Source organism: Sorex araneus, chromosome 1 (genome assembly GCF_027595985.1).
Source record: "Sorex araneus isolate mSorAra2 chromosome 1, mSorAra2.pri, whole genome shotgun sequence".
In the NCBI taxonomy this organism is placed as follows: domain Eukaryota; kingdom Metazoa; phylum Chordata; class Mammalia; order Eulipotyphla; family Soricidae; genus Sorex; species Sorex araneus.
The window spans coordinates 452,041,284-452,053,852 of NC_073302.1; the positions used below are offsets into that span (position 1 = coordinate 452,041,284).

A 12,569-nucleotide genomic window follows, 5' to 3' on the forward strand; every position below is an offset into this window, starting at 1 on the left:
TCTCAGAGCCTGCCCCCCTCCCCCCTCGAGGAAGGCAGGAGTTTGGACAGAGTCCCAGCCCGAGAAGCTAGTGGTCAGAGCAGAGGGGAGGGGAGGTGACCCCTGCTCTGGCTTCACGCCCCACTGGCCCCAACCCTGCCTGGCTTCTCTGACCGTGAGTTTAATTGCAGGACTCCGAGGACCTGTTCAAACATGGTGGATTACTATGAAGTTCTAGGCGTGCAGAGACATGCCTCAGCCGAGGACATTAAAAAGGCGTAAGTAACTGTTTGTGGAATAATAAACTGTGCTTTGGCGTGTGGGCAGTAGGACTTTATAACGCCGGTTAAAGTGGCTTTGTGTAGTTAAATGTAACATGCTATAGGTTAATTTCAACTTCAGCAATTAACAAGCCACCTTTGGCCTCCTCTGTTCTGGCCTCGGCTAAAGTCAGTCGTTGTGCGGGGACGAGGAGGTCACTGGACTTCCTCCCTGGACAGCAGCTTCCATTCTGCTGGGAGGAGACAAAGTTCCCTGATGGTTTGAAATGATTCCCTTGACCGTTGACATTAGATTTTGAGTCGGTGCTGGGAAGTGAACTTGGGTTCCGGTACAGGTAGGTGCCTGCCACTGAGTGACCTCCTGACCTCGGTCTTGGAGGTGGAGTTGACCAGTCCAGCCCCTCCCGGCCTTGAGTGTCAGGCTGGCTGCTGCCTCGCCAGCCCGAGCGCCGTGGGGCGCGTGTGGGAGCTGCTGTGGTGGGCAGGCCACAGGCCGCTCCCTCGCAAGGCCCCCTCTGGCCTGCTGACGCTGGTGTGCGCCACCGGCGGCTCACAGGGCATGTGTATCGCAGTCTGAGTCCTGCCTGTGCCCCTCGGGACGTGGGCAGGACGCCTGAGCGGCTCTGCAGACGGAAGTAAGGGCTTGGAAGCAGAAGGGGCATTTCAGGTGCCAGACCGGCTGGGCTGCTCTGCTGGCTCTGCCTGTTCGCAGGCGGAAAACCAGGTCAGCGCGATTCACCCAGGAGAGGGACAGTGGCCGTGAGCACTGGGCTGCGGGCGGCTCCCCAGACACAGCCTGTGGACCTTGGCACGAGGTGTGCTGTTACTGTTGGACAGATGGGAGATGTGCGTTTATTGTGCTGGTGCAGTTAAGCAGCTGAACACCGTCCAGGGTGACTCTGAACTGTGGGAACTTGGATAAAACTCCTGGGGTCAGGGAGGGAGTTAGAGGCAGGGGTTAGGTGGCCGACCCTGGGCATCACTCTGTGTCCCCAGCTCCCCCCGCCCCCCAGATTTGGCTCTTTGGGTCACATCCAGCAGTGCTCAGGAGTTCCTCCCGGCGGTGCTCGGGACCTGTGTGGGGGCTGAGGATCGGCCGCATGCATGGCCGTGCCTTCCCAGGAGGCTTTGTTCCCCTTTGGTTTGGGGCCAGCTGGTGCGTGGGGGACCGTGCAGTGCCAGGACTCGGCCCAGCTAGACAGACTTCCGTGTGCCAAGCCTGTGCCCAGCCCCTGCCAGCTCCCGTTCCACTGTGAAAAAGGAAGAGGCCCTTCCGACAGTGCGCAGTCAGCTGGGCCCGGCCTCTGTCCGCGAGAGTGCCGTCGCTGGCCGGCCGTGGCGCTGTCGGCTGGTTCTGGAGGCGTGTGGCTGGGGGTCAGCACTGCAGGCTTTCTGGGGTCTTGTTTCTGAGTCACCCCTGGCAGGGCTCAGGGCTGACTCCTGGCTCTGCACTCGGCTCAGGAGCCCGTATGGGGTGCCGGGGATCGGACCTGGGTCGGCCGAGTGCAAGGTAAACGCCGCCGTAGCCGCTGTCTGTCACTGGCCCCAAAAGCTGTTTCGGTCACGTGTCATGTCTGCCTTGAACTTTAGCAGGGTGTGAGTTTGGTCAGCTTCATGATTCAGTCATGACTTCAGGGCTTTTTAAAATACTTTCTAGTTTACCCGTTACGATTTATAGTTTCACAGTACTGCTGGGGTGTCATGAACACAACCCTGCAGCCCGCCCTGCCTTGGCTCTCCTGGGCACCCGCTGCCCCGCAGAGTGACCGCTGAGACCGGGCAGCACAGCCTCCCTTGCCTGCACCCCGGGGAGCTTCTCCTTGCACCCTCGGAGGGCGCAGGGGCTCGTCCCCGTGAGCAGCCGTGTTGGAGCGTTGGGCTTCCTTGCCCCTTGACTCAGGGCTGCTTGGGTGCCGTGACTACAGAGCTGCTTGTGGGAGTCTCTCAGGCGAAGGGTGTCCAGCTGCGGCCTCCGCAGGCCCCCACCCGCCTTGGCAGGCACACACCGTTTATCTCGTAGTACTTGGTCCAGTAACACAGGAATGGCAGGTAGAATTTATCAGAAATTAAATCTGGGAAAGTGAGTCTGTGATGGTACATGTGTGTTTTTAAACACCAGCAGGGGACAGTGTTTGCACCATCAGTGCCCTGCCCGGGGCCACGTGTGGGAAGTTTCTCCTGCTTTAAAGGAGCTTCTTGCAAAATGGCTCCAGGGCTATGAATTCCCGAGACTGTTGCCTCTCCCTGAAGCTCTGTACAGCTCCTTCAAATCGGAATGACGACCAAGCTGGATGGAGTGTTCTGGCCAGGCGTTGTTTCACGGAGTTTCTGTTCTCTGTCCTTCCACAGTCCTCTGGCTGTGGAGCCTCAGTTGATAGATCTGCGCATTTTCGGAGTGTTCCTTTGTGTGCAAGTTCCTTCTTGATCTTGCTGTGTTCCTATTGTCTTTCTTTGTTGTTGTTGTTTGTTTGTTTGTTTTGGCTTTTTGGGTCACACCCAGGATGCCCAGGGGTTACTCCTGACAGTGCTCGGGACCATATGGGAGCTGGGAATCAATCCTGGTTGGCCTTGTGCAAGGCAAACGCCCTCCGCACTGTGCTGTGGCTCCAGCCCCAATTTTGTCATTTGAGTACAATGTGTCTTGGAGTTTTCCTAGTCGAGAGCTTTCACTGGGACCCTTTGGGGCTCTTGGATCTTGGTGCCTGTATGTTTTGTTGTTGTTTTTTTGGCTTTTTGGGTCACACCCAGCAATGCTCAGGGGTTACTCCTGGCTCTGCACTCAGGAATTACCTCTGGCCGTGCTCAGGAGACCATATGGGATGCTGGGATTCGAACCCGGGTCGGCCGCGTGCAAGGCAAACACCCTCCCCGCTGTGCTATCACTCCAGCCCCAGATCTTGGTGCCTGTAATCCTCAATTCTGGGACGTTCTTAAGACTTTCTAAACTATTGTTTCTTCAGCCCTGGGACTGTTGGTCTTGTCTGACTCTCTGGCCCACACCTGGGGGCCCAGATTTACTCCTGGCTGCACCCAGGAGTCACGCCAGGCGTGCTTGAGAGACCATATGGGGTGTTGGGGATCGAACCCGGTCAGCTGGCTTGCAAGGCAAGCGCTGTACCCAGGTCCCCCGTCTCCAGCCCCCATCAGGATCTGGGAGAGGTGGGAAGGCCAGAGAACGTGGGCTGTGATGTGTATGTGTGCCAGTGCCCCCCCACCACGCTGGCTAACTCGGATGTGGGGGGGCGGGGGCTCCGACCGGGCCCTCTGCTGTGGTCAGCGGGGCCTCCTCTGCGCCCGCTGTGGTGCTTCCTCAGCTGCCCTCTTCCCAGATGTTGGTTCGTGTTTGCTTTCTGGCGGTTAGACGTTTGTAGTTGCGCGATGGGCAAGCGGGAGGGTCTGCACTGGAGATGAGGCTGATGCTCCTGGCGGCCCCAGCCTTGCTCTGCCTCTTCCTGCCACCGGCTTTCTTCATTCGGCCGCGATCAGCACCTTTTCTCGCTCTTCTCTAGGTACCGGAAACTGGCACTGAAGTGGCATCCAGATAAGAACCCTGAGAATAAAGAAGAGGCAGAGAGAAAGTTCAAACAAGTGGCCGAGGCCTATGAGGTGCTCTCAGATGGTGAGTGCTCCCCTTCCCCCAGAGCCTTGGTCAGTGCTCCGCCTCTCCTAGGCCCGCCCTGCCTGCGCCTGGGCCTGTGGCTGAGCTGAGAAGGAAGTTCCACCCTGCTGTTGCCCTGGCTCTGGGTTTTGACTTTTGGGTTTAATTTATAGTTTGTAGTTTGTTTGTTTTTGTCTTTTTTTCCTTTTTTTTTTTTTTCTTTTTGGGTCACACCTGGTGATGCACAGGGGTTATTCCTGGCTCATGCACTCAGGAATTACTCCTGGCGGTGCTTGGGGGATCCTATGGGATGCTGGGAATCAACCCGGGTTGGCTGCGTGCAAGGCAAACGCCCTCCCGGCTGTGCTCTCTCCAGCCCCTGTTTGTTTTCTGTCTTTGGGCCACACCTGGCGATGCTCAAGACTTACTCACGACTGCACTCAGGAATCTCACCTGGTGGTGCTCGGGGGGACCATGTGGGCTGCCCTGGACCGAACTGGGTCAGCTGCGTGCAAAGCAGATGCCCCACATGTTGTATTGTCCCTTTGGTCCCCTGCTTCATATTTTATTTTGTACTTTTGTTTGTTTGTTTTTGGACCACACCCAGCGATGCTCAGGGGTTTTCCTGGTGCTCGGGAACCCCTCCTACAGTGCTCGGGAGACCCGTGTGGTATGCCAGGGACCAAACACTGTACTATGGCTCCTGCCCTTATTTCTTACTTTCATTTAACTGTGAAGTCTCTTGTCTCATGGAATCTAGATACCTTCTTACTGCTTACAACAGCAGCGGGCTTTCAGCGAGTGCCAGCGGGATGGGATTCTTTCTGAAAGTTGTACTTTTTTTTAAAAAATTTTTTTGATTTTTGGGTCACACCCAGCAATGCTCAGGGGTCACTCCTGGCGCAGTGCTCAGGGGGCCATATGGGATGCTGGGGATCGAACCTGGGTCGGCCGCGTGCAAGGCAAACGCCCTCCCTGCTGTGCTATCGCTCCGGCCCCGCGCCTGCTGGGCAGGTCATGGCAGCCGAGTGCCTCCTTCTCTCTGAACATGACGGCTTCTGTGTGGGGCGTCCTGATGCCGGGGACCAGCGGGCAGAGTGCTCCTCCCGAGTGCTCGGCAGAAGGCTCCTTCCCCGCTCCGCGGGCGCGCTGGCCAACACGGCCTGTTCTTTCTCTGTCACAGCCGTGCCGTGGGAGAGCGGGCGGCCTGCCCTCTGCCGTGCCCAGACAGGAGAGCTTGTTGGCTGCTGTGAGACGTGCTCAGGGCCAGTGGCTGGGGCCCGCGGGCAGGTGCTGGCCTGGTCCTCGGGCCTCTCGCCTGGGGGCCTGCACATCTGGGGGCCCTCGCCCCCTGCCCCGGCGAGCAGCGTCGTGGGGTGTTGGGTCTGCAGCTTGGGAGCACTCCCTGGTTCACCGCAGAAGAGGGAGTGATCTGAACTGCCTTCATATTCTTTGGTTTTGGGTCCCACCTGTTGTGCTCAGTGACCCTGGTGGGCTCGGGCGCCATCATGGAGTGTTGGGGTGAGCCCGGGTTGTCTGCATGCAGGACAGGCGCCTCCCCTGTTGGACCCCTGCGGCCCCTTTGGCGCCACTTAAGATGGTTTGAGTCTCACCTGCCTCCACCCACCCCCCTGCTCAGGGGCAGTTGCCCAGTTATCTGACGTGCCTGGTGCTGACCCCACCTGGACCCCTCGTGCGGGCATGGCCCCGAGCTCACGTCCCTCTTCCCCTTTCATTTGGGACCGGGGAGTGGGCTGGGCTGGCGGCTTGGGCGGGTCCCAGGCGTGCACAGTACAGAATCAATGTTTCCTTTGACTTAGCCAGTTGGGGAATAATTTCTGAACTTTTAGTATGAAGAGCTTGGCGCTGGGTTGGAGACAGTACAGTGGGTAGCGCTTGCCTGGCATGCGGCCGACCTGGCCTCGTCTCCGGCGTGTTAGATGGTCCCCTGAACACGACCGCTGGGCGGGTCCCCAAAACCAAAGAAAGAGAAGAGTCGGTCCTTCCTGACTTCTTTTCATGTTTACAGCAAAGAAACGGGACATCTACGACAAATACGGCAAAGAAGGGTTGAATGGCGGAGGCGGAGGTACGCGGGCGCGGCTGTGCGGTCCGGGAAGGGCTAAATTGGGGGGTGGGTTTGCGTTTCAGAAGCCGGTTGGACCCCCCCCCCCCCCCCCGTTGTACAGTGCTTCTGCGGGTGGAGTGGAAAAGACCCTGGTGTGACGTGCCGCTCTGCCTCGGTTCCTGGCGGCCTGCAGGGCCAGGGTCTCTCAGAGGGGGCTGCCGTGACCCGAGTCGCGGGGAGGGGCTGTGTGCGGGCCGCAGCCCGTCTGGGCGGATGCTGAGGCGCCTGCTGGCCTTCCCGGGGCGGCTCCCGGGCTCCCGCAGAGCCCTCGGCCGCCAGCCGCCCGCTGAGGACGGACTCTGCTTGCCCCGCAGGTGGGAGCCATTTTGAGGGGCCTTTTGACTACGGCTTCACATTCCGAAACCCGGAGGACGTCTTCAGGGAATTCTTCGGTGGCCGGGACCCGTTTTCCTTCGACTTCTTTGGTGAGTTCAGGCTGTTCTGTTGAAGTTGGTGTCTTGGCCCAGCAGGCTTTGGACCCGGCTCCGGGTCAGGCCTGAGTGTGACGCCGAGACACTCCTCGCCCTGCTGCCCTCTTGGCGTCTCGGACGGCGCCAGGGTCTGGCCGCTGAGGGCCCGGACGTGGGGTCTGCCCGGGCAGCTCTGTGACGGTGCCGGGAGCCGTGGGTCTGCGGCTGTCTCCTCAGGGGCCACACTGCGCTGGTCTGGCAGGGCGGGTGCTGGTGTGCCCCGACCAGAGCCGGGTGAAGAGGCGAGGCCCCGCGTGGGCCCTGCAGCGAGCACTGTCAGCCTCAGGGCCGGGCCCGACTGCCTCTCGGGCCTCAGCACCGCCTGTTCCTTCTGGGTGGGCGGGGCCTCACAGCCGGTGGTCCTCGGGATCACGGTTCCACCCTGCCCGGGATCGAGTCTCACGTGGCTGCATTCACGTGCGCGCCCAGTCCCCGTGCTGTCTCTGCAGCCCGCCTCAGCCGAGGGGCAGGGCGGGGGCCGGTGATGAGCCGAGCCAGGTCTTGTTTCCCAGGTGGGGCCGGCGGGTCAGGCTCCGGCACCAGCCCTGGTTCTCCCCGAGTGGGCCGGGGGCGTCCTTTCCGGGCTCTCCAGCCCGCTGCCCCCTCCTGCAGCGGGAGTGCTGCGGCGTCTGTGCACACGGCGCCTGTTTCTGCCCCGGGTCCGTCCCACGGTCGCTCGGCCTCGATGTGCCGGTGACCGTCTCGTCCCTCCTAGGTGTCCTGGGGGACTTCCACTTTCAGGCTCTCAGGATTTGCACGCAGGAGAGGAAGCTGCCCCACGGCTACTACGTGTATGAGGTGACCGTGCAGCCCGCTGGCGGTGCGTCCAGTGCGGACCTGAGTGAGTTAGGGCCGTGGCAGCCCTGCTCTGCCAGGACCCTGGGAGCATGGGCTGGCTGTGCACGGCCCCGGGCCAGACCTGCTGAGGGCGCCCTCCCCACTCGCCACACCTGGTGATGCTCGGGGTGACTCCTGGCTCTGTGCTCGGGGGTGACTCCTGGTGGGGTTCGGGGACCCAATGGGGTGCCAGGGTCCCAGGTCCGCCCTGTGCAAGGCATTCACCCCCCTCCCCCGTGCTCTGTCCCGGCCCCCTGGCCGCTGTTTCAGTCCTTCCCCCTGGACGGGATGCAGGGCAAGGTGAGCTCTTCACAGGGTCACTGTGGGCCTGACTCTGGGTGACCTGGCCGGCCCGTTACTGGGGGTCTTGTCCCTCGCGGGCGGGACGGGCCAGCTGCTCACCCGCCCTGGAGCCCGGAGCCCGCCGGAACCGGGCGTCTGGAAGCATTTTCTAGGTCTTTGGGCCACACCTGGCAGTGCTCGGGGGAGTCTGGGGTGCCGGGGGTGGAGCCCGGTCGGCTGCACAAGGCCAACGCCCTCCCCGCCGTGCTTTTGAGGGGGACGCAGGTCCCATGTTGGAAAGGCGGGGCCAGACTCTGCCTTCTGCTCCCGGAGCTGTTTCTGCGTTCGCCTGTGTTTGCTGTGTTGGGCGCAGTCTCGCGAGCTCTGCAGACCGCGGGAAATGCCCGTAGGCAGGCGGGCGGGCGGGAGACGCCCGCGGGCGCAGTGGGCGCGGGCCACGCGGTGAGCCGCCCTTCTGCTCCCCAGGGTCCGAGGAGGTGGCCAGTGAGGACCTGGAGCCTAGCGAGGAGCTAGAGCAGCCCGGGTGCGAGGAGGCGCTGGACAGCCCGAGTGACGCGGACAGTGAGGCGCTGGACGTGGTGTCCAGCGAGGAGCTGGACGTGTGTAGTGAAGAGGAGCTGAGCGAAGGCTGCAGCCTGGGCTGGGGCGAGCTGCCCAGCGAGGAGCTGGAGCCCATCTCCAGCGAGGACGGGCTCAGCGAGGCCTGGGAGGAGCTGCCGAGCGAGGAGGAGCCCCCGGGCCCCCGCGCCAGCACCCCCGCCCCGCGCGCGGGCGCGCAATAAAGAGTTTGCACAGGCCTGGCCGTCACGCTTGCTAGACGCTTCTCAGGAGGACGGGCGGGTCCCGGGGGGCAGCGGGGGCGCGGCGGGGAGGCACAGTTCAGCCTCCGTCCTCTGCCCTGAGAGTCGCGTCTGAGGGCAGTCGAGAGACCCGCAGAGATTAGCCGTTCTAGGAGGAGAGCAGGACGCGCGGTCACCTCGGCCGCCGGGCCAGCTCCGTCCAGGAACCCCGAGGGACACACGGCACGTCTCCCGTGCCTGCAGCCGCAGAGGCAGCCCTGGCGGGGCGGGGCCGGTAAGTGTCCCCCACCGAGAAGAGCCCCGGAGCCCGGGGCTGCCCGGCCGCCCCACCCGTCCCCCCCCTGGGGTTTCCCTGTTCATCTGTGGGCAAAGCAGGTCCTTTCTGTCGGAGCGTAGGAAGGTGCTGAGGTCCCCGTGGCCTGGGCCGCGTTCCCGCGTCCTTTCTGGGTGTGGCGGGCGGCGTCCAGCACCTGGGTCCACTCCCTCTTGAACTCAGGGGAGGACCAGGGCTGTGACAGCCCTGTGGGCCGTGTTCTCTGCGCCCACGCAGCGGGCTTGTGCCGCACGCCGTCCCGGTGTCTGCTGTGTCTGTCGCTGTGTGCAGGGTTCAGTCACTTCCTTTCGGTCGGGGGCCGCACGTGCCCTCCACTGTCTGTCACTCCCTCTGACCCGGAGTCGTTTGCGCTGGGCCGTGGGCCACACCTGGTGGTGCTCGGGGCGTTGGTGCTCTGCGGTACGTAGGGCGGGACCTCAGCCGCCGTGCTACCCCTTAGGCCCCAGGAGAGACGTCTGTGTGGCTGCAGTTCAGTTCTTCTGTTTTGGGGGGGTTGGGTGGAGGGGGCACGTACCCAGTGGTGCTCAGGGCTGACCCTGGCTCTGTGCTCGGGGATCGAACCTGCTTGGCTGTGCACAGCGAGTGCCCTCCCTGCAGTGCTCCCCCCGGTCTGTCGTCCAGACGCGAGGGGCTTCCCTGCGTGCGCTGCGCTCGAGTCGCCCCTTGGCCTGGTGCTCCCAGCAACAACCGGGGACGCCGAGAGTCCGGACGGACGGAGCATCACGGTTCTTGAGGCTTTCTGTAGATGTGCGCGTTGGCGCTGCGTCTGACAGTACCACGGACCCCCGGAGGGTTCCCTGCCCTGGGGCACATGTGCCCGCGCTGCAGCTGGCCCCGCCGTGTGTCGGCCCTCCTGTGTCCTGGGCGTGGGCGGCGCGGGCGCCCTCCTCACGGCCCTCACAGCGCAGTGGGAGCCTCTCTGGTGTGGGGTGACCTGCCGCAGGGTCGCCTGTGAAATGATAGTTTCCTTTCATTGCTGGCGGCTGTTCTGCCTCCGTGCAGCTCGGGGGGCTCCTGCTGGCCAGGCCGGGAGCCTGGAGGGGAGCTTTTGTTTGCTTTCGTAAGTAAAAGTTTAGCATTCGAGAAGCAGGTCCTGCTTATTCGCCTGTTTCTGAAACAGGTGTCGGGATTGGATCACTCGATTCTGGAAACTGAGCGGTTTCACACCAGCAGGGCGTTTGTCACAGAGCTGTCGGCCAGGCGGCCCACACGGCTGTGGGGAGTCGGCCGTGCTCAGTCTCTCCTGCTCCCTCAGTCTCTCCTGCTCCCTCAGTCTCCCTGCCTGTCAGTCTCTCCTGCTCTGTCTCTCCTGCTCCCTCAGTCACCTCCTGTTCTGTCTCCCTGCCTGTCAGTCTCTCCTCTGCTCCCTCAGTCTCTCCTGCTTTCTGTCTCCCTGCCTGTCAGTCTCTCCTGCTCTCTGTCTCTCCTCTGCTCTCTGTCAGTCTCTTCTGCTGTCAGTCTCTCCTCTGCTCTCTGTCAGTCTCTCCTCTCCTCTCTGTCAGTCTCTCCTCTCCTCTCTGTCAGTCTCTCCTCTCCTCTCTGTCAGTCTCTCCTCTCCTCTCTCTGTCAGTCTCTCCTCTGCTCTCTCTGTCAGTCTCTCCTCTCCTCTCTGTCAGTCTCTCCTCTCCTCTCTCTGTCAGTCTCTCCTCTCCTCTCTCTGTCAGTCTCTCCTCTGCTCTCTGTCAGTCTCTCCTCTCCTCTCTCTGTCAGTCTCTCCTCTCCTCTCTGTCAGTCTCTCCTCTCCTCTCTCTGTCAGTCTCTCCTCTCCTCTCTGTCAGTCTCTCCTCTCCTCTCTCTGTCAGTCTCTCCTCTGCTCTCTGTCAGTCTCTCCTCTCCTCTCTGTCAGTCTCTCCTCTCCTCTCTGTCAGTCTCTCCTCTCCTCTCTGTCAGTCTCTCCTCTCCTCTCTCTGTCAGTCTCTCTGCTCTCTGTCAGTCTCTCCTCTCCTCTCTGTCAGTCTCTCCTCTCCTCTCTCTGTCAGTCTCTCCTCTGCTCTCTGTCAGTCTCTCCTCTCCTCTCTGTCAGTCTCTCCTCTCCTCTCTCTGTCAGTCTCTCCTCTCCTCTCTGTCAGTCTCTCCTCTCCTCTCTCTGTCAGTCTCTCTGCTCTCTGTCAGTCTCTCCTCTCCTCTCTCTGTCAGTCTCTCCTCTCCTCTCTCTGTCAGTCTCTCCTCTCCTCTCTGTCAGTCTCTTCTCTCCTCTCCTCTCTGTCAGTCTCTCCTCTCCTCTCTGTCAGTCTCTCCTCTCCTCTCTGTCAGTCTCTCCTCTCCTCTCTGTCAGTCTCTCCTCTGTCAGTCTCTCCTCTCCTCTCTCTGTCAGTCTCTCCTCTCCTCTCTGTCAGTCTCTCTGCTCTCTGTCAGTCTCGTCTTTTCTCTGTCACTCTCCCCATCTGTCTCCTCTGTTCTGTCAGTCTCATGTCTGAGCCAGTTTGATCCCTGGCATCCCTTAGAATCCCCAGAACCCCACCAGGAGTGATCCCTGAGCAGCGCTTGCTGTGTTTGGCCCAAAAACTGAAACCAAAAACACAGAGAGGAAATTGTAGTGGGGCTCATCTTTGAAGCCATGATGAGAGAAACACAGTAGCAGCACCCCAGAAACAGTAGCAGCACCCCAGAAACACAGTCGTAGCACCGGAGGAACACAACAGGGCAGGAACACAGTGGGGCACCCTGAGACAGTGGCAGCCTCCCAGAATGTAGAGGTCACAGCCCAGCAAGGAGAAGCTCGGTCAGGGCCGGCCCTGCACCTGGCTGTGCTCGGGGCTTCCTGGCTCTGCGCCTATCACCCCTGGTGGGGACCGTAGGCAGTGTCGGGGGCCAGGCTGGCGGGGATCCGGCAGTCTCGGCAGGAAGCGAGCTGCTGTGGACTGGGAGGCCCGCGGCGTGGGGGTGTATCTGGGCGGAGAGCCGTGTCTGGGAAGTCGTGTTACGCGCGTAACTTTCTGCAGTGAATACTTAGATTTGGTTTTTTGGACCCTTTTATAAAAGTTTTGAGACTCCAAGCTTGTGGAAAAGTTTGGGATTTTCTTTCTTTCCCTCCCCCCGACGTTTGGGCCACACCACCAGTGCTCAGGGCTCACTCCTGACTGTCCTCAGCGGTCGGTATGTCCAGTCAAGGGACCCACAAAACACTCCCGGCACAGAGTCGCCACCTGTGAGGTCTGCTGCTGTACTACCGGCGGGCAGGCTCTCGGGGTGGGTGTGTGCCAGGCAGGTGCCCGTTCCACTCTGCTGCTGTGCCACGTATTCTGGCGTGTGTTGAATTAGAAGAATATATTGACTCGGTTATGGATTTTTTTCATCTGGTTCTGTCGATTTGCTACGTATCTTTTTATAACTTGGTATTTTTTGTTCCTGATGAAATACTGTTAAAGGATTAACACGTTTTCCTTATTTCATGTCTTTCTAGAATGCGTGAGCTGAATCAAGCGTCTCTCGTGTGCTTTTCTTTACAGAAGACCCGTTCGAGGACTTTTTCGGGAGTCGCAGAGGCCCTCGTGGGAGCCGGAGCCGAGGCACAGGATCGTTCTTCTCTGCGTTTGGTGGATTTCCGTCTTTCGGAGGTGGATTCTCTTCTTTTGACACAGGTACTGTGTCCTTCGGCAAGAGCCTGGCAAGCTCCCCGTGGCGTACTCGGTATGCCAAAAATGGTAACAACAACGGTCCTCATTGCCCTGATCCTGATAGACCCCCAATCAGGCTACACTAGCATGTGACAGGGACGAGTGGAGACGTTACTGGCACCCGCTCGAGCAAATCGATGAACAACGGGATGACAGTGATACAGTGTCCTGGGCTTTAGCTTGCCAGTATCTGAACAGAAGTTAGTGCCAGTAAGAAGTCTT

At 60.7% G+C, this 12,569-nt stretch overlaps 1 protein-coding gene across 1 annotated transcript in view; it reads left to right on the top strand.

Moving 5' to 3' along the window:
• Nucleotides 1-12,569, top strand: part of DNAJB6 (DnaJ heat shock protein family (Hsp40) member B6) — a 35,586-nt gene that overhangs the window by 9,553 nt on the left and 13,464 nt on the right. Inside the window, exons 2-6 of the mRNA XM_055146439.1 lie at nucleotides 171-257; nucleotides 3,770-3,879; nucleotides 5,888-5,947; nucleotides 6,301-6,411; nucleotides 12,180-12,311. Coding sequence (XP_055002414.1) covers nucleotides 193-257; nucleotides 3,770-3,879; nucleotides 5,888-5,947; nucleotides 6,301-6,411; nucleotides 12,180-12,311 — 478 coding nt within the window. The 5' untranslated portion in view covers nucleotides 171-192. The remainder of the gene's footprint in view (nucleotides 1-170; nucleotides 258-3,769; nucleotides 3,880-5,887; nucleotides 5,948-6,300; nucleotides 6,412-12,179; nucleotides 12,312-12,569) is intronic.